Source organism: Melospiza melodia, chromosome 11 (genome assembly GCF_035770615.1).
Source record: "Melospiza melodia melodia isolate bMelMel2 chromosome 11, bMelMel2.pri, whole genome shotgun sequence".
NCBI classification, from domain to species: domain Eukaryota; kingdom Metazoa; phylum Chordata; class Aves; order Passeriformes; family Passerellidae; genus Melospiza; species Melospiza melodia.
In genome coordinates this window covers 28,350,094-28,377,469 of record NC_086204.1, presented here as the reverse complement: position 1 = coordinate 28,377,469, position 27,376 = coordinate 28,350,094, and the positions used below count along the sequence as shown (strand labels likewise).

The 27,376-nt window shown below is 40.7% G+C and overlaps 1 protein-coding gene across 5 annotated transcripts in view; it reads right to left on the bottom strand.

Annotated features, from left to right (window-relative positions):
* FGGY (FGGY carbohydrate kinase domain containing) overlaps nt 1–27,376 on the bottom strand; it is a 128,785-nt gene that overhangs the window by 91,607 nt on the left and 9,802 nt on the right. For all 5 annotated transcript variants that reach the window (XM_063166212.1, XM_063166211.1, XM_063166210.1 and 2 more), the window contains 4 exons: nt 26,576–26,788; nt 24,605–24,716; nt 22,670–22,821; nt 13,362–13,447 (listed from right to left, as the gene is read on the bottom strand). In XM_063166212.1, the coding sequence (XP_063022282.1) occupies nt 13,362–13,447; nt 22,670–22,821; nt 24,605–24,716; nt 26,576–26,776 (551 nt within the window). In that variant the 5' untranslated portion in view covers nt 26,777–26,788. Of the gene's footprint in view, nt 1–13,361; nt 13,448–22,669; nt 22,822–24,604; nt 24,717–26,575; nt 26,789–27,376 lie in introns of those variants that run through there.

The window sequence follows — 27,376 nt, the reverse complement described above, 5'->3', positions numbered from 1 at the left end:
CAGATAAATCAGGTGTCATTATTCCTCAGAAAGCAGAAATAAAGACATTCAAAGAAAACAAGCAATCATTCTGCAGTTGAAAGAAGATATTGCTGGGACCAAGAGAAAATAAAAGAAAAACATAAAGGAGGCTACATTACATGGATATCTAGACTGCTTCCAGTCACAATAATAGAGAGAAATAACATAAGGGAATACAAATGCTCATTAACTGAGCATGATTTCAAAGCACTGGCCCCAGAAGGTTGCTAACATGTTGTCAGGTCTAGGATTCCTCTGTCCTTTCCTTTCCTCTGAAAGCATCTCTGCTGCCACTGCTAAAGAGAAGGGACTGCACTAAATCAACTCCACTCTGACTTTTTCTAACAACCAACCAGATCAAGCCATGGGCTCTTGGCAGAGTGGCTGAAAGAAAGAAGTTGCTCCTCTTATTTCAGATGCTTTAACCTGTTACACAAGGAAGGTAGACACGATTGGTTTTTCCATTCATTTAAATCCTAAAAACAACTTCACCTGGGAATGCACATCCCCAGCTCTCTCAGAGCCAGAGCTCAGCCTGCCAGGTACTGCCTGAGCTTGTCTCACACCCAGCACCAAAAGGTGAGGCTGAACCAGCAGGGCGGAGTTCACCACTGCTCTAATGAACCCTTTCATGCAGCTCGAACAACACTAAAATATTTGTCTTTCCCTTTCTTGGAACTTGAATTACACTGCAATACCTGCAGAAAATACACTCACAAATGCTGCAAGCACAGAGAAGAATGAACTAAAAGTCAATTCAAAATCCCTGTGTTAGATGCCTTAGAAAAGGACTGTTTTATTCCCTCTTTAATGGTTTATACATTTCTAATGAAAAAACCCCAAAAATAATTTCCACATCTGTGTGTTTTACCAAATTAAATGATGGAATTAAAAAGATCACTGTTCACAGAGAGACTGTACACTTTTATTTGAGAGAAATTAAGAATGAAATTTCTAAAGGCAATTTTGTCCACTATTTATTTATGAGCTTGGTCCTAAAGAGACGTGGGTGTGAGTAACTTGACCTGAACAAAAAGTGTCTCTGACGTCAGCTGGGGCATTTCTGTAAGTCACGTGTCTGCAGAAGCAACTGCAGGATTGTGCTTGACTTATCCCATATGGATTTTCCTTGCTACCTCCACAGTTAGGTCAGCAACATCAGGCTGCACATTCTGCCATTTTCATTGCTGCAAAGTGGTTTGCACCCTTAGGAAAAAAGCACAAAGAAAATCAACTCCCTGGTGTCCTAAAACAGCTCTAGAGGTGAAAGGCCAACTTTCACTGCTGCCAGACCCAGAGAGAATCCCAAGGTCTGAATTTAACAGTTCTCCTGCCCTGACTTGCCATGGACGGTATGGGAATGATGAGGAGGAACAGCACAAGACTTGCTGACCTGCAGGAATCAGAGACTGGCAACTCTGGACTGCCAGCACTGAAAACCAGAAATAAATAAATAAGCAAATCTGCATGCAGATCAAAAAATAACAAGTGCCTATAAGACAGCAGCTACTTAAGGAGAATTTTCTGGATATTAAATCCATTGTACTTGAACAGTCTGAAGATGTTTTTGGTATATGACAAATGCTGCCAGCAAGACATCAGATGAAAACTCCTCTGGCTGGACTGACCTTGATTTTTCCAAATACACTGTTTCTTCACAATCAATGCCAATTAATCAATAACCTGCTACAGGTTTTCAAATACCATTTTCAAGTCATTCTGTGTGTCACACTGAAAGGACAAATGAACCTTCTGGGCCATAGGTGGCCATGAGGTTCAGAGAAGGAAAATGAGCAGTGTTAAGAACAGCTCCCCAAACATTGCTAGAGCCAACAGCCTGTTCATACCAGCAAGCTTGGACAGCAAATAAAGGACCCAGACCAGCAGAGCACTTAAGCACAGGCTTTAACTTTAAGCACGTGCCTAAGTGCTTTGCTGGAAAAGGGCCCAAAGAAAAGAATGAGCACAGTTAACTGAAAAGCCCTTCAGAACTGGCCTGACTGCTTTGTTTGTCCATTCCAGTTGCTAGTAAACACACGTTTGGGCTTAACCCATGCCACAAGAACAGAGACCTGGTACAGCCAATCTCTGCACTCAGGGAGGCTCCAGGAACTGGAAAGGCACTGCAAGACACATTTGGGATTTAGGCTACTTAAAAGGCACAAGTAGACATAGTATCTCCACATCTCTCTTGCAGGAAAACCCACATGAAGGCCCAAACCATTAAATAAGCTTTTACCACACAAGCCTGCCTTGCTCTGACTTTTCCACTAGCTTTACAGAATGTATTTTGGAGACCTCATAAAGAGGGGACAAAACACTGCCACAGGATTGGTGGCTCTTTGTCCTGTCTCCAACTTGTGAAGGAAACCCAAACTTGAGCAGATAATTTCTGACTCTGGGCCTCGGCACTGTGGCAGTCTTTTTTACAACCTCCACTTTGGTCCATTAATAACATTTTTATATGTATCAAATTTACCCCCAAAACCAAAATCAAAACAAAGTTCCCTAGAATATCTTAAGCAATGTGCTTAAGTTAAAAAAAGAACTGGAGTCCAAAAATGGAAAGATGATTAGGGAGGTAGGTGAAGTTTGAATGAAACAATAATAAAAAGCCCTAAGAACACATCATATATTCATAGTTCTTGAATCATTAAGGCTCTGCATGACAGCTCTCACAAGCACCAGTATGGCAAATTCACTGACTTTTAAGCAGGAGTGAAAGTGGCTAAGCCCTAGGACAAATAATTTGAAAATCTCAGCACAAGTCTGATCTCAGAGAGTTTAAAGGAATGCAGACTGCCCAAAAACACAGCAGCTGTTTGTTTTTTCTGCCACCTTTCCAAGGTTCATGTCTGGAGTGAGGATAAACAGTTCTGAAAAAAAGTTATGTGGAGTTCAGACTTTAAGAAAATAAAACATCAGACTAGTATTTCTTGTAGAAAGAATAAAAAAAAAAAAACCCAAACCTTAAATTATTTAGCCCTGAAAGTTTTCAGGTAGAGCTTCCAGGAGCAGAGGTAGATGGCTTGAGGCTTAAATTTATTAAAATGCATTCTCTAAACAAGTCTGCATTTTCAAAACCTTGGCCTAATGTGGTTTTCTTGAGCAATATTCCTCCAAGCAGAGTTTCACATTTAATGAGGTAAAACTGTAGTCCCTACTTCATGCACACACACACACACACAAATAGAGGCCCTTTCAGATAAACCAACAAGCAAAGGAGATAGTGGGTGAAGCCTGCATCAGCCTGAAGTGATTTCCATCAGCACAGCAGGTATCACAATCACAAGGTTAATTTCTGATAGAATATAAAGAATTATGTCCAAGCTATCTCCTCCTTTCTCTATTTGTGCCAAAGCAAATGAGCACCTACTTTAATGAATTAATACATCTCCTGATAGGTTGGGCAATCAGAAATTTAACATTTTAGTAGGTATGAGTTTCCTTTGATCCACATTTAAAGAGACAGCCTGAAAAAGAAAGAGGTATCAGGAAATGTTCTTGGACAGATTACCAGTGGAGCTAACTGGTGTGAATAAGGATTGTCTGTGCTCCAGGCAGGTCAGAAATAGCAGGAAATAGCAGGCACCATGTTGAGATTCAACATCTGTTTATGAACTGTCCTTATATACAAATGAAGAGCTGCTACAGGACAAAATATACAAACCCAGAAAGTCTTAAACAAACTGGATCCCCTCTGGAGAGCCCCCCTGTAAGATTTACACCTGGTGCTACTGGGACAACAGCACGAGGAGTGGTGAGCACTGAAGAACTTTACTTTCTCTTTGTGATACACATTCAAATTATAGATATATATATTTATATTTATATCTATCTCGTGGCCAGCATGGCCCAAGATGGCACATGAAAGATGCCATCTGTGAAGGAGGCTAAATCCAGACTGCACATGTGCCCACGGAGCTTCAGAGTGGAATTGAGGGCAAGAATGGCACGGGATGGGATGGACATGAAGAACAGGTGCCAGCAGTGTATCATGCTCTTACACATTCCCTGTTTTCCCTTCTTTGTAGGGAGATGAAAGCTCTCTGGACCTTAACCTCCTGCACAGATGCTGTGCACAAGGAATTAGGGACAACACCACACCAACCTTTTCCATAAAGACAGGAAGAATACTTAATTTCTTTCCTGAAAGTAAAATTATAGCATGGTATTTCCTTTTCTCCAAAGACTCTGTTCAAGGTATTTTATATACAATGACAAACCAGCATCAGAAACCCCCAAATAGTTTCATAGAGGGAAGTTCAGAAGATGAAAACCACAGGAAAATAATTTTCTTTGTATTTTGTGGCATGTTCTCCCCCTCTTATCAGTTTTAATTAAATATGAAAACACCTTATTGTGCAGATCCAGCTTCATTGCTCTGAAGAATGAGCTCACCTTGGAAAATGAGATTGGAAGGAGAGGAGAGTATCTAAATAGTTTCAAAACTGTTTCAAACTACAGTGAGTGAAGATGAAGTTATTTCCATCATCCTAACTCCATGTACTACGTAGGGATAAATGCAAGTGTGCTTTAGGGGTGGGGAGAGTTTTGGATTTAAGAGGCATATCTCTCTGCTCATCTTCATATTTTTCCCAATCACCTATAGCATGAAGGGATTTCCTACTTTCTTTCCCACTTGGACAAAAAAAATCCTTGTGCATGGGTACTAGAGGCAATAGCTGGGTCAGCTTGCATAAATTCTCTTCTACTCCAACACTGGCCCATGGATGCTGGGAGGGACTCTGGGACAGCCCCAGCCTGCCAGGGAACACAGGGACAGCTCTCTGAGGAACACCTGTGCTCCCCAATCCCCTCTGCAGAGAGTCCCAGGATACATCCACACTGCAGAACAGCAGCAAGCTCAGAACTCAGGCTGACAAGTCTGAGACAGAGCACTTGAAATAAAATAAAGTGGACAAACACAGGTTTTAACTGAGATTCCCAGCTCCAGTTTAAAGCTGAGTGTCAGCAAGCTGAACCAGACATTTAACTCAAATAATATCTGAAGTTACATCATAGTAAAATATAAAACATAGAACTTACAGAACTTCCCCTTCACTTTAAAATTAAACCAACAGTCATGGTGAAATCTGAAATTCCAACTCTCCTATCCACAGAAGAATTGAGTTTCCTACCCATGCAGTGTCCAACAACCAAGAAGGACAACTCCAGTCATCCCTGCTGGATCACACTGCAAGCATTATTGCTTCATCTGTTTCTCTGAAGTCAGTCAGAATCCTACCATCGACATTTAATTAAAGAAGGTAGTAAGAAAATAAACAACCTTTCTTGGAATGTCTTTGATTCCATAAGTACATATACATTTCATCCACTGAAGGCTGAATTACAACCTTTCATCTAAAGAACAGCTTAATAGAATGGCACTGGAATAAAGAATGGGGGAAGGCAAAAACAAACCCTTGGTGATTTCACATAACACATTATATATTTATATAATATCAGGCTGGCTATCTGGCAGCATCAATTTGCAAGCTGCAGTAAAAGTGTTCATCACCTCAGTGCAAGCAAAAGGCTGAGCCAGGCACTTACACCAAATCAATAACCAGATCCTACTGAGAGTTAAAGCAGCAGATGGTCCATCACAATGAAGAAATGACAGAACACATCCATAGAAGTGCCTGCTTTCTTCAGACACATTCTTGAAAGCACTGTATCATTGATCTAAGATTATTTTTATAGGCAGATGACAGGTCAAGCATAAAAGTGCTCTGTTTTAAAGGTTACGGAGTTGGCAAGCTTGGTATCACTGCCATGGACAAAGACTCATTTTCTTTTGAAGTCTTCCTTGTCAGGTTATTTACATTTCACAGTTAAAAGGCTCCTCTCTGGAGAGCATGAATTCTAAAACAAATAAGAGAAAAAGTCCTAGGCAAGCTAATGCTACTTTAAAGAGATAATGTAAATCAACCCTGACACCATCAGTGTCATCCTAAAGCACGCAGAGAATTTCCAGTGAAAGTTACTAACATTAAGCAGATTGAGAGAGCCAGCCAAAAAAAATAAAGCAAACCTGTAGGTAAACTGCCCTCCAGGCCAAGACTGTTGTTACAGCCATGTATTACAGTAAGAGGCAGAGGAGGAACACTCCAGTGGTGAAAGGCATTTGTTTGGGAAGTCTGGAGGAAGAATTGGTCCAGAATAAATAATTTATAGTGTGATCTGTGAAAATGCCTATGGAATACGACACCTAATTCTCACTGCAAGTTAGACAGAAAGCTGGATGCCCAGCTAAACACTTAAAGAATGTTACCCTTCAAATTATACAGCTCTTTTCCCAGCTATAAAATAACAATGCCACTTTCTTGCTTAAGAGCACATTTAAGGGCTGAATTTATTAAGGTTCTTTCATATCCAAGGTATTACAGAGGAGTAAAGGTTTGGGGGTTTAAAAAAAAAAAAAGGAAGAAAAGACAAAAGAGGCCCTTATGGGATAATAAATTTCTGTGAGCTTTAATACTTCTAAGCAGTGTGTGTACACATACAGTGCACAGACTTCATGCTACACAGCTTTTCTTCCCTTCTCTGGATGAGAACTCTCCTGGAATGTTATTGTTTTCAGGGGGGTGGTTTTTAAAAATTTACCGTGAATACATGCATTATATATGTGCACACCAAAACACTGCTGGGGCTGTAAATGACCCAGGAGTTCATAAACATGGCTATTTTCTTATCTGGTTCAAATTTATGCAAGGAAGCAATTGTTACACAGCTCTGGCTGAACAGAGACCCAATCTCACAGGGGACAAGGGCGCTTTCCATAGGGTTTCACATAAGGAAGAGTTCAAAGGAGATGACAGATTGTTTATTACATCCCTTGTACCATGAGGGTCTGATCTCTGATGGTGTTCACAGGAGCTAATGCAAGAGAAACACCCTGAACACCCAGCCTGGCTCTGAAGAGAACAGAAACGATTGAAAAAAAAAAAAAACATTAAAAGAACTGAAAGACAACAAACTCCTCTGTGGTTTATGTCTCATTTTTCCTCAGAATTTAAGGCTGTAACACCACAACCTCCTTCAATACTCCCCCAGGTCCAGAGAAGAACAGTTATCCAGTCCCACCATTAGTGAGGATGTCAGCAAGAGGCATCTCAGACTCCCAGCCAACTCTTTATGAATATTATTAAGGGGAGATTGCCATCTCAACCTCACAGAAGTTAATAATTACAGTGTTCATTTATCTCCACTGGTTCTGCACAGGACCAACAATGAAATGGCTGTTTAAACAGAGTTTCTTGCTTCGATGGGAAACTGTGTGTGCACCACTCATCATTAACAAGTAAATGTTATTGACTATTATGGAAAAATAAAAGACTTTCTGATATATACAGTACAGTTATTTAAGAGTCTTCTTAAGATGTTGGATGTTGCATTTTGAGACTGAAGAAATAAAACCTTTAACAACAATGCATATATGAACTCTGATTTGTTTTTATTATTTTGTTTTTTAAATGCTGGAGAACGTTTTAACCATCACACACAAACTCACATACACACACACTCTCAAACTACCACACTAGGCAAGATCAGAGCTTAACAGCCAACAAAACACACATTCAATCCCTGAGATCATTTTCCTGAAATAGAAAACTACATATGTTTCTCAAATTTCACATCAAGCCACTGCACAGCCCGAGCTGCAGGGGAGAAGGGAGCCAAGCCTGCCTTTGGGCTTGGGGGAGGAAGGACCTGAAACCAAGATGATTCCTTTCATATCACCACATTTCTCGTCCACAATCTCCACTTAACAAACACCCCCATTTCACAGCATTTCTAGCTGGGCTTGCTTATCAAGCAGCCTTTGCTTTGTCAAATTAAGACACATTGCCTTGGATTAGTGAGACTCCCTGAGTTCACGATGACTTCATGGTTGGCTCAGTTCAGTGTCTCTGTGGCAAACTGCCAGGAATACATCCCCTGCCCCCATTCCTTTCTATACTGACCTAGCTGGCTGTTTTTTTTTTTTTTTTAGCAGCAAATGAACACAATAGAAAATGAAGGGCTAGATACTGTCACAGCTAATTAACAATCCTAACAACTTCAAAAAATTAAGTAGTAAATATTTGAAGATCTGAATGCAAGCCTCTGCAGTGCAACCTCTCAATGTATGTCTGAAGCTGTTGGAAGGGGACAGTGCAGTTTTTCTTCACTGGGCAGATACAGTGAAACACTCTGAAGGGCTCCTGTTCTTGTGGAAAACACATTAAGCTTCTTTTGCTAATATTTTGTAAAGGGCACTTGTACAATAACAATAGCTAAAGCTTCCTGTTTGCCTGTGTGCTTCCTGGCTAACACTAACAAGACCTGCCGACAATTTTTTTCTCCAGCACACAGAATTCTTTCAGATTACTCGGTAGACTCAAGGATGTATCATTTTTAAATTAAAAAAAAAAAATCTAACAGTAATAGCCCACATTGCACCTGCCCTTCACAGTTCTGAAAACTTTTCCAGCTACACATTTCCTATTTTCTGGATCAGTCTGTGTGTCACCAGTCTCCAAAGAACATGTTTTGAATTTATTAAAAGCCTGATAGCAGTAGAATTCTCTCATTTGGCAAACATACCATCATAGGGACACTTGCTTTTGGCTCCATGACAAGAAATTCATGGTACTTTGTCCAACCCACAAAAACACCATCCCTCCCCTCCCAAGCAGCCTTTCAAGATAATTCTCTCTCCTCCAGAGACTTCTCTAAACAAGTCTGCATGTCTGAACTCTTGGGTTTCATTTCATAAACAGGACACAACACCAGAGTGTAATTCAGGACACTGTCACTGCCCCATGGGCTCAGCACTAATCACAACAGCTTTCTGAAATATTCCCTGGGTCCCTTCTTGCCAGAGACAAGGCCTGACTTTTAGACCGGGCATCTTTTGAAGCAGGCACAAAATATCAACAAGAATCCAAGCACCAGATCCCAGCCAAAGGGCATCCATTAGTCATGGCAGGGCTAGGAAGGAAGGGAAGGGCAGCTGGCCCCAAACCGTGGTGTCTGTGCTGCTGCAGTTACCACATCTCTCTGCAAGGATTGCCCAATCCTTGAAAAGGACACAGACATCCTTCAGATAATGGTTTAACTCGCACTGGTTTGTTTTTTCAACAGCGCCTCTAAACATAAGCTCCTCTTCTAAAAGCACTCTCCCTCCTCAAAGTTTCCAGCCTATTCTGGATAAAATATTTGGTGAGGGCTGCACTGACACAGCCACAGGAGACCTCACAGTGGTAAAAAGTAAGCAACCTCCCAAGAATGCGTGGGTGCACCAGTCTAACAGATGAAGAACAAACATCAAATCCTCACATGGATTCAGCTCCCTGAACACCTCCAAAAACACAGATTTTAATTCACTTGTCCAAATCACAGAGCAGAGATCTGAATCCAGATTCCTGGATTCTAGAGCACCCCCCTAGATTTATTGTTTTATTACAAGTTTCCCTAACTACAATTCAACAAGGGACCAGAGTCTACTCATGTTTATCCCAGTGGACTCTGCATCAACTCTGACAAAGTCCAGGGGATTCTCTGGAAGTCAATCAGTGCCATGGAGCCAGCTCCAGCCTTAATTATCAGCTATGCAAAACAGGTTACAAATAAACTTTAAGGACTCAATCACTGCTTAACATAAAGAGCCAACTACTTAAACATGCACAAGCCAGGGAACTCATAAATGAAAAAAAACAATTTGTCAAGTATCTTCCTGTTGAAAATAGACTGTGAACTAAAGAGAGATCCCCCTCTCTCACAGAGATACAAATATTAGTCATGTGCTTCCCAGAAATGCTTTTTATCAACTACTAGCATGTGCTTTTCACTTTGCAATCCATCACTACCATAAACAGTATGAATTTCTTCCTTATAAAACTGAGAAACTCATGATCCTGATATCTGTTAAAAGGAGATCTTTTAGAAAAGTGAAGTATATGAAACATCTGTTCCACCCTTTCCCACGTCATGATGACAAGCAGCTGAAGACTGATTGGACAAGTTTTTTCACAAGAAAATTATTTGGGTCAAATTCTTAGATGACATGAAGTCTCTACTAAATAGCATATTATTTTCCCTACATAGCTAGAGTATAATAACATGACAAAAAATAATCTGCATAAATATTCTACTTGTTCCAACGTTTGTTGGTCATTTTGGGAGGTGGCTCCTCCAGCACAATGCTGGACACCCTCTATCTCAATAATGTCAGCCTGACATTATTCCCTACATTTCCACATCCTCCTTCACAGGTCTAATCTCTCTTTTGTTAGAATTCATCTTAAATTCCAGTACACACTAGCTCATTTTGCAGTGAGTGAGCTGCCTATGATTGGAAATGGCCCTGAAGCAGAACTCTGGGTCTAAACACACATGACCTTTGAGAAATTTGTGTGTGGATTCCACCCAGTTTAACAGCTCAGCCCTATTCTTATCTGCAATGTAATCCCTCACAAGACTCCAGGAACACACTAGGGTTGCAGATGTGCATCTCTGGTAAGAACTCCCCATCCATAACACAGTAGCCTGTAACTAAACCAGAGAGGAGTTGAGATTTTATTAAGATAGCTGTACCCAAAGTACCATATAAAGGAAAGGTTACCAGAGGTCCTGCATGGGGGAGGGAAGGCAGTGAGTCACACTCAGCACGAGCAGGAGTGCTGAGCCTCTGAAAACCACTGCTAAGACTCTGTCACATCTCTTCCTCTCCACCACAGCACTTCCAGAGAAGACAACTGAGTATTCAAGTGGCAAAACCAATTCTCACTGTTGCAGCCTTGGGGGGCAAAGCTGAGAAGTTCTAAGTTTAAATTTTTTAATTAACATATAAATTAAATGTTAATTTAATTGTTTAAATTAACATTTAAAATCTAAAATTTTTAAGCAAAATTTTTTTAAATAACATTTCTTTTAATGCAGAATAGTCAGCTGCCTGGATCATTCAGGACAAGTCAATGGCTGTTCATTAGCCCAAAGCAGAAACAATAAAACATACTACATTAAATATGGAGCATTACAGGCAACAGCTTTCCAAGAACAATAGGAATCAAAAATTTGGAACTCATCCTTTGCAACTGATGAGTGGATGTTGTTCAGTGAGATACAGAGCAATTTTAAAGCCAGAAGGTAAAAAATTCTAGATGTTTGAGCCTCCACCTCAGAGGTAAGAAACACTTATTGTTTATTGTAGGTCTACTGGAAAAAAACTTGGCAACAAGGCAGTTCAAGCCAGCAGAATGAAAGGTGAAGGACATAGGATTTCATACTTAGAAACACACGTCAAGAACTGCTTTTCAAATACATCAAACTCTGATCTCACACACACTTAACTTTGTGCACAGTGACCTCACTGAAGGCAAAAAGACTTTACATAATTTCTAAATGTCAAATACATAGAAAATGTTTTAGAGAGCCCCTTAAAAATTTAAAGAACCAAGGTCTTTGCTATAAAAGTGCCTTCAGAATTGCATTTATTTTGGTAAAATCCCCATCACCAAAACAAATTAAAAAAAAATAAATCGTTCTTTTATCAGGGCCAAGTTCTGTATGATTCACAGTGACTAACACTGTCTTGCCCTGTGAATAGACTCCTTTGTGCTCAAAGGCAGAAAGGGTGGTAAGAGGTAATAATCTCATACATGATAAATTCACACTTCCCCTGTATTATGAGCATATGCAGGACAAATTACTTGACTTTACCAGCCTACAAGAAAATTCTCAGAAAACAGGTGTACATGGGGTAAAGCGAGAAAGGAAAAGAAAACAAGGTTTGATTCCAGCTAAATGCTTATTGTCCTTATTTTCCTGTCTTTTGCTTCCTTCTTTGTTACCCTACAAGAAAACCCACTAGAGCCCAAACAATGGGCTTGATTTTGGGGAGCACATTAAAGACAGCAATGAAGGATTTACAAGGAGCTATTTTATTCAAAATTGAAGACACTGAACCAAAGTGTGAGGGAAGACTTTACCCACAGAGTCTTCTCAACTCTCCCTTACAACATTCATCAATGCAATCAAAAGATTTTGAGTAATCATATTGTCCTTGCTAAGGAAATTAACTTGCCAGTCTAAATTCAGGCATCTCAAATTTTGAGTATAATCCTCTGCAACTCTTTTTTTCTGTTTTTTTTTTTTCAAAGAGATTCTCTGCTTCACCTGCAGGAAATTGCAGCCAAGGACACAAAGCCAAAGGCAGGCAGGACCATGGAGCTCTCAGGATCACTGCACCCTCCCTTTTCAGAGCCTCCCCCTCCTCATGCCCTGAGCAAAGGGTGCTAATTCTAAAAGTCTCGAGTACTTTCACAAGAATCAGACCCTGGAATATCATCTGGGAGCCAGGGATTTATCCTCTTGAAGGTAGAGTTGGGTCAGGTGACAGGACTGTTTAGATTGCAAGATCTGTGGGGTGGGAGTTGTTCTTCGTTTACATAATTCAGAGTTAGACTGCAAAATCTGACTTAAAGTCCAAAGGAAGAAGATTTAAGATGCCATTTATCAATTATCACCTTGGCAAGTCCTTACACAACTCCTCTTTTTGCATTTTTTAAGTCAATCATAGCACTTCCCTGCTGTATAATGCTCTAACAATAGCTGTCAATCAGGAAAACTAGCTAGGGAGAAATAGAGCACTCAATTAGAAAGAACTGTATTTGATAAGAAAGTATCTTGATTTCCAGAGAGACTAAAACTATCCTGTGCCCAGTTTTCATTTGAGACTACATTTTGCACAGATTCTACTCCACAAACTGCAATGGAAATAATTGTAAGCTGCACTGAACTGGGCATGATTTTAAATAAATAATACTGGTCCTCACTTCTCACAAGGATCTGCAAGTGCCCTCACCTGTGTTGGACACTTCAATCCAGATTTTTAAGGGGTTCTCTCAGAAGGGTTTGTTCAACTACTCAGCCAGAATTCTAGGGTACTTATGTGGAGCAGCACAGATGCCATGTTTTACAGTGAAGTGACCATTACAGAGCCCTCCCACATGGCAAAGAAGTGTGTATTTCCAATTCTCGAAAAAGTCAATAAATTTGTCAACAAAATAGATTTCAAAGAATTATTGGACATTTATTTCACAGGAACTCCAGCAATCATATTTATGCTCCAAAATGACATTTTGCAGCAACACACTCTATCTGTGAATTCCACTGCTCCCAGGAACAACTGTGCTCAGGAATGCACAATGGAGGCAGGAGATAGGTTCAAGATGTTTTGGAGCTGGCTGAATTACAGACAGATGTACATAACAGCAGGTCCAGTCAGAATGAATTAAAGCAGAAATGTGCATAAGAAAATAGACAAAACCATATTGTTATAATTAACATACCTTGCAGTGACACCTGTGGCTTTCCAAGATAAGAAATCCGGAAGATCAAAGAAGTAGCCAACCTTCTCCCACGATTCTGGCAAGTTCTAATAAAAATATGTTTAGAAAGGCAGATATTAGAGGTCAGGCATGGTCATGCCCTTATTTTAATGCAATTAAAATCCTGATATTTAGGTTAAAATGACAATTTTTTCAAACTCATTGCTCTGATCATCCAGTCAGCTCCTCTCTCTGATTTACTGCATGGAGAGCTGAGCCTTTCCCCAGCACAGACTGATCATAGATAAACAAAGTTCCCCATGAAGAGTTCATGGAGGCACAAGTTTCAGATCCATAACCTGGGGTGCCTCTGTTCCCCATCAGCTGCTCAGTGTCAGAGCAGTTTCAAAGTCAACAACTTTATCAAAAAACATTTGCCTGAAAAATGTTCTATTTTCTAAAATAAGCCATTTATGATTTTAAAATGCTTAAAATTTAAGATTTAAAATTTAGAATTTGTAAACTATAAGCATAGGAAGAAAACAAAGAGCTCTGAGAATGCACAAACAAAACTTGTAGATCTGAAAAGCCACATGACATTCCCAAACTTCTAAAAAACTCTTCTGCCAAGAGAGATAATTTACAAGGAGTTTCCACTGCTGTTTTCTGAAGAGAGATGATAGCACAGAAAAGGCTGGTTACACCACCTGGGCCAGGCTCTATTCCCTGTTTCCATCTCCAAAGCTCAGTCTGATTTCAGCTGATGTTAACACTGCATAGTCTCAAAACTACTTTTCCACAAACACAATCACACACCACCCACAGGTAACAGACCATGATGAATGGGAAGAAAGTCTTCCCAGAAGTAATGTGTTCCAGTGTGACAGACAGTGAGCATCACTGTCCTGCAATGCAATCCCAACGGTCCCCTCTCACCCCAGTACATTAAAATAAGTAGAGAATAGCAAAATTACATAGAAGTCCACAAGGGTCACAAAGATTGCTTGAAAAACTTCCACCAGCTTCTTAAATAATTGAAAAGTGCAAAGTTTTTTCACTTAAGATCAGCTCCTGCTCTAGAAACAAGTCCTTGCTGGGGTCTTTCTGGAACAGAAATTAATTTCATGCGATGACAAGAATGTACAGGCTGAACTAAAGGAGAAGATGATTCCATTTTAGAGAAATAATACCTGGTTCTTGAAATTCTTCCTTGTGAGGGTGATGCCCTGGCACAGGGTGCCCAGAGAAGCTGTGACTGCCCCTGGATCCCTGGCAGTGTCCAAGGCTAGGATGGACAGGGCTTGGAGTAACCTGGGACAGTGCAAGGTGTCCCTGCCATTGCAGGGGTTGGAATGAGATGGGCTTTAAGGTCCCTTCCAATCCAAATCATCCTGTGAATCTGTGATTTTGTAACATAATTTAGACACTCTGTGATATCAAACCACAATCTTACAAGCCCAGAATTTTCTGAAATGGAATCGATGAATTTGAGAAACTAAGGTGCAACTGGGTAAGTACAAAAAAAGCAAAATTTTGTTTTATTTTGGGTCACGCCAAGAATCTGTCTTAAAACTTCTTGAGTTTGAACCTTGAAAAGTTCTAAAACTTACTGGGTTTCTATGGACTTCAGAAAAAGAAATTCTCTGATTACAACTTTCTAACATAAAACACACAACCTTTGCATGTCTGCTCCTGAGCACTCAGGCTTAGCTCACCTTCCAGACATATGTGCTTGCTACTTACATCAAATTTAACTTCCTACATGAATGCCAAGGTGCTCCATAATTTAGCCCCAAGATCATTCAGCCTGATTATTTTGATAATAAAAGCCATTATGTGTTGTTAACACACCTGAGAGCCTTCAAGAAGCAAAAGGAGTAGTTTGGTTGTTACTTTAATCAGAAAATAAACTGGATTAAGAATAACTGTCCTCTTGAAATAAATCTGTTTCATCAAATACTCCTTGGATCCTTATCCTATTACTTCAAGAATTCCCAAAAGCCACATGTTAGTGACATTCAAAATACTTTGTTTCATGAACATCCAAATGATTCATTTTTTGCCATCTTGATGCTGTGTCATCACTAATTAGTACAGACAAAAAAAATCATAGCATGCCCTGATGCTTTTTCCAAACAAATTTAAAGTCTCCATGTTTTCAACACTCACTGAAGTTAATTCAAATTTATTTTCACCCAGTCAGGAGTCTGTGACCACATTAAAAGGATTGTGGAAAAGATCCAGGAACGTTCCCAATGCTGTATTCACATCCTGCAACTCACCCTCCAAAGTTCCTTGCAAAGGAATTCACAATCTTTCTGCTCTCCAGAGGTTCTTATGGGGTGCTATGGGGTGTCCTTTCCTTATCTCTCTCTCTCTGGTTTCTTTGGTTGCTTAAACAGCTACACCTCCACAGAATAACATTTTGACATTGTTAATCCCAAATACTTGGGGTCAAAGAGTTGAAGAATTATGTAGTGCAATGTATTTTCATCTTCCTAGGCAAGAAGGGAAAATGAGGGATTTCTTAATTGGACTGAAAATACATACATCTTTATCTAAATTACAGAAAACAAATGCACATTGTGTGTAAGGAAGAAAGGGAATTATGCACACACTCACAGGGCTCCAAAACCTCATGTCCTATGCCCTACTCCAACTCAAAGCAAGGATTTACAACTTGGATCTCCCACGCTTCACACTGGATGCCAAGCCATGTAATAGAGCTATTCCAGACACCCAAGATAGGCCATGAGCAGAAATTCCATCCTTGCCAGAGCCATGGCTGCAAACTGATCAATTCTGACACAACATGCACTCCAACTAGTAAAAGATTAACTGGCTGAATTATCAGAGTCAGGAACAAGGGCAGGGGGAGAGGAGGGGTTTGGAAAGTAAACTCTTGGAATAAAACTGCTGCTGAAGGGGGAGAAAACTGCCAGCAGCACCCAGACACTGGTGCAGGCATCCTTAAATCCCTGAGGCATCCTGGGCATGGCACCACAGGCAGACAAGCACCAGAGCCCAGGCCAGACAGGGCTGCAGAGGGACAGAGCAGGCACGTGGAATCAGAGCTGGAGAAGCTGGAACAAGGCAGGGAGGACAGTGTGTGCCTGCTGGGAGCCCTGTCCCACTGCAGAGGAGAGGGGACAGCCCAAGCAGGACGTGCTCTGAGGTGCAGGTGCTTCAAATCTCCCATCTGTGAGTGCTGCTTCTAAATGGCACTTCTGCCTGATCAGCAACTGCAGCTAAACACCAGATTCAGTCTGAAGTACAACTTATGCATGTGTGTCTGCACTGTGTATGGATTGTGATAACACAGAGTGTTGAAACATTTATAAACAATTCTAAACAAGAGTTCAGTTCCAAACTCAACAGCCTGGAGTCATTCTCATTTAACACAGAATTTATTATTCATTTTAATGGAAAAATATTCACATTCAACAAGACAAAAAGCCAGCTGCAAGGGCAGCAAGCAGTGAAGAAGACATGCACCAGCAAAGGAGCTGCTGCCAAGCTAATGCCACTACATGCACTATCCTTCCCCCCCACTGCCAGGGAAAGAGAGGTTTTAATTGTTTCTGCAAATGATCCCACTGCTAGCTGCAAGTCATGGGTGTGCAGAAGGAAGAAGGGTGATGGATCAAACAGCAGCTCTAACTGAGGATGTGAACTGTAACATACAGGAAGATCACTGCCAGCAGAAAAACCTACTCACTGATTATTGATTTTAGCTATTAATGGCAGAGGAATAATATGCTAAACAGTCAATCCCTGTTTTGGGGGTTTTTTCCCCCCTAAAGGGAGGCTCTTCTTCCCTCTTAAACATGAAATTAAAAGCAGAGTTGTGAAAACAGAATATAGAAGACTGCACTTCATTTGGAGGCAGTTACCAAGCAAATACCTGTCCCTAGTCCAACATCCCCCACCCACTTAAAATAAACCATGAAGTTCAGCATCTCTGATTTAACAGGACTAGTATTTTTTAGAAATAGCTGGTATATAATGTCATTAGTATGAGGAAAACATAGCATGCATCCTTTCGTTTTGGCACAAGCTACAATAACATTTTCAGCCAGAAATTAGTAAACAACATTTTTTTCTTCTGCTATCTCTAGGAAAAAAAAAAATACAAACAAGCTAATTCTGTAGCCCTTCCCTGCAGTTCTTGCATTGCTGTGTTCGAGCTGTGTTCTCACTGCTCTAACACTGGTTTGCCACAGCATCAATATATGTACAGTTGTCTTGTACTGACAAACTCCTGCAGCAAAATAATTCCCAAGTGAAGAAGTTATGTACTCACATTTTCAGCTCACATGCAGGCATCCCTCTCCCAGAACTACCTACACACTCAGTCAGGCAGTGAACATCCAGCTTTTTTAGCCAAAGTCACCAAAATGACAGAACCCACTTAATAAACTGCACAAAAACATACTGGCAACTACAGAAGGTAAAAACTACTACAATAATGTTTTGTAAGTAAATAAGTAAATAGTAAAGAAAAAAATCTAAGGAAATAACAGCAAAAGGAGTGAATTTAATTGGCTATTTAAAAAGAACCAGTAACCAGGAATTACTTTCCTTTTTAGTGAAGGTTATATTCAAATTTACCTTAGTGGCTTCAGGAAGACTTTGTCAGAGCCATCTTTCAGCTAGTTACTAAATATTTGTCAAAAGATTCTTTGTTCCACCTTCATTTACAGTTGATGTTCTCAATTCATGTGACCACATGTCAAAAGTCAAACGTGGCTGCATCCACAGAAGCCAGCTTTATAAAAAACCATGTATTTGTTTGGTTTTGCATTGAACACTGGACTCTATCACCACACATGACCCACACAGGCAAAAAAATACAATGGTGCTCCTAAGTGAGCCACAGATGTGCACACTTTAACCAGAGTGCCCCACAGGCCTCACAGTAGCTGCATTCAGATGATCATTTACTGCCAACAGCTGTGCCCAACACACAAACCCCACTTGCAGGGAAGGCTTTGCCATAGGAACACCTATCTGCAATCACAAGCACCAAGACCAACCAATTAATTTCATGGATGATAACTAAGAGATGCCAGAGGGTAAAATGATTCAGCCCCAATCAAACTGGACTGAATGTAAGCAAATACAAATCAAAGAGAAGACCTCAAAAAGCCTATTATGGCCTTAAAAATTTAGACTTTTAATTCAAACTCAAAATGGAATGGAGATGAAGAACTGGAAGAAGGGAATACATTCTGAAGCCTCCAGTATCTAGTTACATCTCTATGCTGTGGAGGGGGATGAAATGCTAAAGAAAAAATATTATATGGAAAAAGAAAGTCAAAAAGAAGCAGATGAGAGTAATTTGTAACTTGAAAGAAAACCTGCAGCAACTCTTCACAAAAAAACACAAGGGGAGAGGAAGAAGAAAGCCACAAGAGATAAGGACCAGTATCTACTTCTTGTACAGTGGTGTCAGCTCATTGCTCTCACTGAGTGAGGTCATCTGCAGCCTCAATTCCAGGAACAAGGTGATGGAAATGGAAAAGCACAGTTAGGTCATTATTGAATCCCAGAATTTGGGTTGGAAGGGATCTTAAAGCTCATCCAGTTCCAGCCCCTGCCATGGGCAGGGGCACCTTCCACTATCCCAGGCTGCCTCAAGCCCCTCCTGGCCTTGGACATTTTCAGGGATGGGGCAGCCACAGCTTCTCTGGGCAACCTGTGCCAGGCCCTCCCCACCCTCACAGGGAAGAATTTCTTCCCATCTAACCCTGCCCTTGGTCAGTATGAAACCATTGCCCCTTGTCCTGTCATTCCAGACCTTTGTCCAAAGTCCCTCTCCAAATGCCTTGTAAGTCACCTTCATCCTTTCTCCTTACTCTTCATTACTTCCAACCAATTCACAGTAAATTTGCAAAGGCATATTCTTCAGAAATACTTTTGATTGCTTAGATGAAAATTCTTCAATCCACATAAACTCCACTTCTTTCTTTTGAGAGACACCCCACATAAACTCCACTTCTTTCTTTTGAGAGACACCTAATCACTGACAGCTTACCAGCACTGCTGGTCAGACCCATGTCAGACCCTTCCTCACAGAGACCAGGTTTGCAAACCCTGTTGTTAGGAGAACCCAGGGCAAAACGTGGGACAAGAGTTTCTCCTTAAGTGGCCTTCCAGACCCAGGTCAGCACCATGGAAAGGGAGAGGGACGATTTGGTAACAATGTACACACAATTAACTTCTCAGTGTAACAACAGACCAACCATCATTTAGTATCAGTATACTTTAAATAACTTACTTCCAAAGGTGCACCCAGTACTCTCCTAAATTGATCTTTTATTTATTTTATCTTCATTATTTAACTTCTATTTTATTATTTCACTTCAGACATGAAGCAGTACTTTTCCCCACTGCTCTTTCTCTGCAAAACCCATATGAATGCAAACAGCTGTGGAATCCAATACCAGGCAAAGATGTACAGAGGGAAAACAGCAAAAACATTTACTAACAGAAACATTAAATTCCTGGGGAGTTCAAAATAAGGTCCAGAGAATTCAAAGCAAAAGTCAACACTGATTCTTCATATATTAGGGTGTACAAGCTGACCTGGAGCATGACTGTGCAACGTGTCTGGCTGTGGGTTTTGCTCTGCTTTGTTTTCTTTACAAACATCCCTGTGCTGAATGTGTTGCAGCCATGTCAAGCCTTCTGATCAAGAACTTTCCAGAAACATGATGCCAACCAAAGGCTCAAAGTAGCTTCTGGATTCACCTTGGTTTAGCCAGTTTTGATTATGGTCAGACACAAGAGAATGTGCCCAATCCACTGTTTTTGTCTTACCTTCCTGGGATGCTGTCAGGTATATGACAACATTAGGGAGGAATATTGAGAAAGGAATAAGGAAGGAAAGGGAAGGGAAAAGAAAAACCCATCTCACTGCACTCAATAGTCAAGAAAGCTGGAGAGACCAAAGCCATGATCACAGCCAGGCACAGTGAGGGTAAAACTTTCCCAGGCAGTAATCAGATCAAACCAGGTACAGTGCACTCATTTTCTGAACACCAGTTAGCATAATTAAGTAGAAGTATAATGGGAATTTCAGTTTCAATTTTGCAAAGCCCTCAGATAGCTGAAAAAATTAGAATAAAATGAAAATGTGTCTTTCTACCTGCTTATCTTGCAATTCTCCCATGTGATTTGAAAGTTAAGCTTCCTTTTTACCAGCTTGTGCATTATCACTAGCTTAAGAGATAATCCTGTAGTCAGAATATAAAGTATATTTTCCCTATGGTGTATGAGCTAGACCAAAATCTGACTCTGCCACTGGGAAATCCACTAGACACAGAAAATAAAGACAATATAGGGAGAACACATTAAATACCATTCTGTAAGTATTTTTCCTGACCATACCTGTAATACCTGTATCACAATTTATTGATATATAAAATATTGATAATGAAGAATCTGAAGACACTTAAATTATTTATATTTGTAGCCCAGTTCCAGACAGCCCACTGAGAAACATCAGATGTGCAAACTGCTGCTGTAGGTTTCATCTGAACAACCTGGCATTCAAAGTTATTGTAAGGTTTGCCTTTCTTGGCAAAAAGTGAGGACACTTGCATTACATGAGGCTGAGTTTGAGCTGTCAGAGGCCAAAGCGACCCTTTGCTGACAGCCCTGATGTCAGGTAAGCCATGGATGCCTTACTGTGCCTGGCACTGAAAATAAACCCTCCCTCTGCATCTAATTCCTTTCCCCCTCCTACTTTGCAAGGAGTAAAGAAGCTGTAAAAGCACCCAATCCCTCACCCCTCCAGAACTGAAAGGTTTAGCCAAATCTCAGCAGATTGCAGCCCACTGCAGGATAACTGTTCCTGCTCCTGAGCAGCTGAGGAGCTGCTGTGGGTGCTGAGGTGCCCGAGCTAAGCAGGACAAGCTTAAGCAGTTTAATGGTGAGTCATGGCCAGAGCACTCAGGAATTGTGAGTGGGCAGCTCAGCAGGCAGACACTGAGGTGAAAAACCCTCTCTTAAGGACAATAATCTCCTTAGCTGGTGTGTCAGGAGCTGAAAAGGGACATGTGAACAAGCCCTGTTCTGTGCCACCCTTCTGGCAGGAAATCCCTGCTGCTGGCTGGCACCTGGGATCAGGAGAATCCTGTGCCCCACCCAGGAGAATTCTGTGTCCCACCCCCAGCTCATGGAGGGAACAAGGCCTGCAATGCTCTCCCCTTCACACCACAGCAATCATGCACAGGGCTTTGAGGTCACAGCAGGCTCTCACCTCCATGTGACCACATTTGGTCACCCCATAATTCTGGATTTCCTGAGCACTCAGGTACTGATATCCCAGACCTTGCAATATAAAAATGCTTTAAATGCAAAGGATTCATTTCATGTTTTTACAATTTACATTTTATTATTTATAAAATGGCTGATGTATGATACTCATAGCTCGAGAAGGGAAGAACTAGTAGATGGATATTCATATTTCATTATCAACATTCATTACCCTCTATTATCATTAATCTGTCAGTACCTGCTTCTACCAGTTAATTCCTTTGACTTTCCCCAATCTTCACCTTGTTACAATCTAATGTCTCATGTCTGTAAGGACAGGAGAATTTGGCTGCTTGAAACTGGCAGCAAGTAATTTACATTTGGGCTTTGTTGAAATGACAGTGAGCACCATCGAGGCCAAATGTAAAAATGCAGGCTGGAGGAAGTTATAAAAATTTCAAGTGGCAAGTGTCTCTCCTTTTATCTGATAGTTGTTATTAGGAAGCCATACTTCATTGTAACACACCAAATTTAAACACAGGAGACAGAGGCAGAGGTACACATTACACACAGGGCACCTTCCCTCTACACATGGTTTATTCCTGCTGATGGGACAGAATTGAACTGAAGCTGGAAGTGGAGAGTTCCTCTACCAGCAGCCAAGGCCAGCACACCCTGCACTGCTGGATGCCTCAAAGGCCCTCCTATGGCACTCCAGGCTCCAGCTGAAGTAGGAAATACATCTCCATAACTAAATCCTAGGATATTTCATTTATTATCTGTACCTCTATTTGTATATATATATATCTAATCTTAGATAAGGAAGGCATATGGAATGTTTCTCTCAGGGAACACTCCACTTCAATAAAATCAAACATATTTCTACAAAACTGAGAGGAAGAAAGAACCTTAAAAGGTATAAATCACAACTTTAGCTGACGTTACTGTGCACACACCCTGGCGTTCAACACTAAGACTGAAGACTTTTGTTTTAGAATCTCATTCTTGGGAATTAACAAGGGCACTAATCACTAGTAAAAATGCACCAGAGTGTTAAATGTACTCACTTCCTTTATCCAGAGCAACTTAGGAGGCTGCATTTCCACAGACATGGCTCCCCCTACGTAGCTGAGAACCCTGTGCTGGGTGGCATTGATGCGCTGGACTTGGCTGGCTGCACGATGGTCCATCCACATGATCACATTCCTCTGGCTCTGTCCTTGGGGGAAACAGGAAAAGAGTTCTTTTAGCTCAGTTTTAACCCCAGCTCAGCACTGTGAGTTACTTGGCTCTAAACTGCTTCACACTTTCACTTCTACACTGAAAACTCAAATTCTACTTGTGTTAAAAATTCACAGTGGATATCTAAATATAAAATTTTAGCCCTCTGACCCAACTTTAGCACATGTTGAGCACTGAGAATGCTGACTGAAACCAATCAGCCTTGTGAGCATCCAAGAACTGTGAAACACCATGTTCTCTTGTATTTCATTCAAAGAACCCAAACTTCCTGGCAAAGTTCACATATTTAGTTAAAAATATAAAGGAACATTCTGGTGACCAAAAACTTAAAATGTGACAAAATCTGAACAATTATGTTGTGAACTGAAATTAACTCAATCAGCTACAGGAATTCTCTCTCCTCTTCTATGGTTATGAGAAGAACCACCCTAATTCCTTTCCAAAATACTGTTTCAAAGGGGATAATTTGCTGAAATGCTTTTATTTTGGATGTGCAAGGAAAAAGCATTTGGCAAGTCTGCAGCACACACAAATGAGAACAAGAAGCAAAGAACATTTTATCCAAATTAACCTCCAGAGGACCTGCCAGAGAGAGGGAACAGTAATCCAGGTGACAATGCAGATTCCTCTCTGGCTAAGTACACTGCACACTCCACAGCACAGCCACTCAAGCAGCCTCTTGAAAACAGCGCAAAACAAGGCAGAAGTGTGAGGCACATCAATATTTCTAAAATGGATTGAAATACAGCTCAGAACTGTGAAACTGCCTGAAACATCACCACTGCAAGGCTCTTCACAGCATTAGAGTATTGAGTGAATTCTTGTCTTGTTGTTTAGTACCATGACTGTGTAAACTCAAAGTTCTTGGGAATATCAGAGCACAAAAAATGAGAACTGAATTTGACTCATTAGACCCAAAATAGCCTCAGACATCATTAGGCATTGAATAGATTGTAAGAGACTCTCAAACTGAAAAATAAATAATCTGATCTAAATTTAGAAAAGGACATTTTGGGGGCAAAGCTGGGTTTTGAGAGGGATAGAAGGAGATGACAAACACATCTGAGAACAGAAAGGGAACATACACAGAATTATGATTATGTCTCTGTGACTACTGATATAGCACACAATCTTAAATGAGATTCACTGGGTAAAAGAAGTGCAGCACAGACTTTCTGAGAGTCTTCTGAATCATCTACCCAAAAACTAATAAAACCTCCCAGATTTTTAGAAAAAGGTCACAGACTGTTTCTGAAGTTTAGCACTGTCCTAGACAAAGACTGAACACCAGTGTAATAAAATACACAAACTGAACTCCTTGCCTGCAGCTCCATGACAGAGCAAGCAGTTAGACTACACTAACACTAACATTTTTAACATTCCTTTAGCCAGTGTGGATGGGCATTTATACACACATAAAAGCCATGATCAGTACAGTCTGAAGGAGAAGAAAACATGCCGAAAAGAAAAATGAGTGTAGATTTCCCTAAGAAGCAATTTCTCAGAGCCAAGATGAATGAATGCGATCTCAGAATGCCAAATATTTAACCAAACAGCAAGTAACTCTCATCTCAGATTTAATTTTGCAGTAAAATTAAAACAGAAAAACCAAGGGGGAAATTCCTCTTATAAAAAAGAGTTTGTGTCATCTCAATCTCCAAGAGTCAGCCCCACCACTTGGTATTTGGAGGACATGGGAAGTTCTCTCCCAGCAGTGATAAAACTCACACAGTAACATCATGTTTTGTGTGCAGCCCTACCTTCAGAGTTGACTGCCAAAGGCTGGAACTGTTTATCCACCACAACAAGGGAACAGGTAGCATCAAACCCAAGCCCTCGGATCTGGCTGGCGTCCACTCCACGGACAACTTCCTGAAAATACACAAAACACACAGAAACACAAATATATCCATGCATGTGCAAGCACCATGTGAACTAGGGAGTACACAAAATGAGTTACAAGTTAGCACAAACACTGAAATTTCCTAAATTCAGTGTTCTTTAAAACTTCCAATCATAAACACACCAAATTACCAGAAATTCTTTGTGTTTCAAATCCAAATTCAGAGGTCTTTATCCACAGTCCTGGATAAAAGCAGGGAGCACAAAAATATCAGTAACTAAAGGTAGCAGAAAAGCTGCAATGTTAATTTTCTCTCTTTTCTAAAGCTTGGAGCTGAGCTGGTTGTGAAACATAGACGAGGATTAGAACCAAGTGTTTCCATCAGTTACTTCACTGACTTCCTGCCTGTGGAAGGAACAATCTTCCAGAATTGCTTTGGTAATATTGTGTTTGTCTTGCAATACTGAAGGGTCCCAAAACTAAAGTTGCTCAAAACCTGTAGCCATGATAATACCTCTGCAATGCACAGCTTTACTCAGCTACCAAGAGTGTGAATAGCACACTTTTTGGAAGGTTTTCAAAAAAAAAAAAAAAAAACCCAAACCACTGCCCCAAAATGCCTGAACTTCAAGGCTTCCAGCAGCACTGGAAAAAAAAACACAACACCCACAAGGATTAAGTGCCAAATGAGGTTGCAAGACACCTAAAATGTAGTATGGTAATAAATTGCCACTTCTCAGCAACAATAAAAATATCATTATTTTAATTAGTACTATAAGGAAAGACTTTCAGTAGACTTGCACAGTGTCAGTCTCTTATTGGCTCTGTAAAACTGCAGTTTCTGAGACCATTTTATTGCTTAAATATAAGAGATTGCATTTAAAGAGGTCAAGAGCAAGAACAAAGCCACTCAGAGAGAGAAAAATCAAATAAGCAGAGGAAGACTTGCTCTGCTTTAATGTTAAGCTGCTCTTCCCTATCATTCCTGTCACTCCCTTCTTTTCCTTCTATCCACTCACCTCCCCTTCTCCATCTCAGGGCATTTCTGCAGAGCCAAGCTCATTAATGTTTGAAAAGGCTGATCAATAACTAGACAATGGGTGAACAGTCCATCTGCAAATTACCAAGCTTATCATGAATATTTAAAAAGCCAACCTTAGAACATGCAGCAGGCAGGGGCTGTAGTGAGGTGGATGAAATGGCCTCTGTGTGCACTGCAAGCAAGGTCTCCAATTTACCTTTATCTCCAGCATGTACAGGCAGAGCCCTGGATCAGAGGGTACAAATTTTCCCCTGTAGTAAAGTCTATTTCAATCTGGTTTTATGCCCGATACTATCCACTGACATTGATTATTTATTTTGGTCTTATAATAATGGATCCTCTTATAATGGGGATAACAAGTGTTGCTTTATGGGCCATCCACAAACCAGATTACAATCTCTACAATAAATTCTCCTTTATGACTCCAGAGCTGCCCAATGCACATCTCTAGATATATGCACTGCCAGGTTCTGAGCAACCTTGACTCCTGCAACAACTGTCTCGTGGGTAGAGCACACACCAGCTAAACAAAGCTCACAGATGTGAGACCTGGAGGCAGTGGCTAAATCCTCCCTCTGCAGTAACAGCACAAAGAAAGGTCTTTCATTCTATTTGCAGCTGGAGCATGAGGTTTTTTTCACTCTGGCCTTCAACTCCTCACCAGTAAAACAGACATTTGTGAGGCTGCATCAGCCTCAAGGTGCTTTCAATGCAAAGGGTGGACACAAGTTACACAACATGAACAGACCCAAGTGGAAGTGACAGGCACAGGGACCACAGGACCACGAACATTCAAAACTTGCAGAGCCACCTGCAACACAAATCCTTCATTTTGCCCTTGCCCACCTTTGTGACAGAGCAGCAGGCACCCCAGATGTCTGCAGAGGATTGCTCATAGTGGTCTGGCCGGGGCTCCCAAACCTGGATGGGTCGTTCTGCATGTGCCACCACCGTCCCAGCGCCGTCCACCAGCGCCGCGCGAACGCTGGCCGAGCCCACGTCAACTCCAACGTAGTATTTCACTGCAGCCTGCTTCTCACTGGGCATTTTTAATAAAACCTGTGGAAGGAAAAGGAAAAGAAGGGGTTAAAAGCAGATAAAGTGACTGACTGAAAAAGTGCCAAGAGCTGCTGCCTCCCATCAAGCCAAACATCCCGCCTGTGGTGTGATGCAGGTAATTATAAAGTAACTACACGACAATCACTTACATGTTACTCAGAGGAAAAAAAGAATAAAGAAAGTTAAGTTTCCAAGAGCTCTCCACCATCAATTCACACCACTTTTAAGACTCAGAAAATAATTTTCTGAAAATGTGTTGAGCCATGAGAGCATGGTGTGAAAACTCTGCCTACTCTGACATCCTACAAGAACAAAGTGAGGTTAAGTTAATTGATTTAATTATTCACAATGAGTTGCTTATTTCACTATATTAACTTTAACTATTTGACATTTAATACAGTGACAAATTCACTGTTCTTAATTTCTCACGGTCTCTTAATTAATAGTTAACATTTACATTTTAATCAAGCTGTGAGAATGCTAAGTAAGAGCTGATAGAAGTATTTAAAACGTCAGACAAGCACCCTGTTTAGTGCTTGTATGAACATTTTACATCTCTGGAACACATGAAACTCAGCTGACACACAG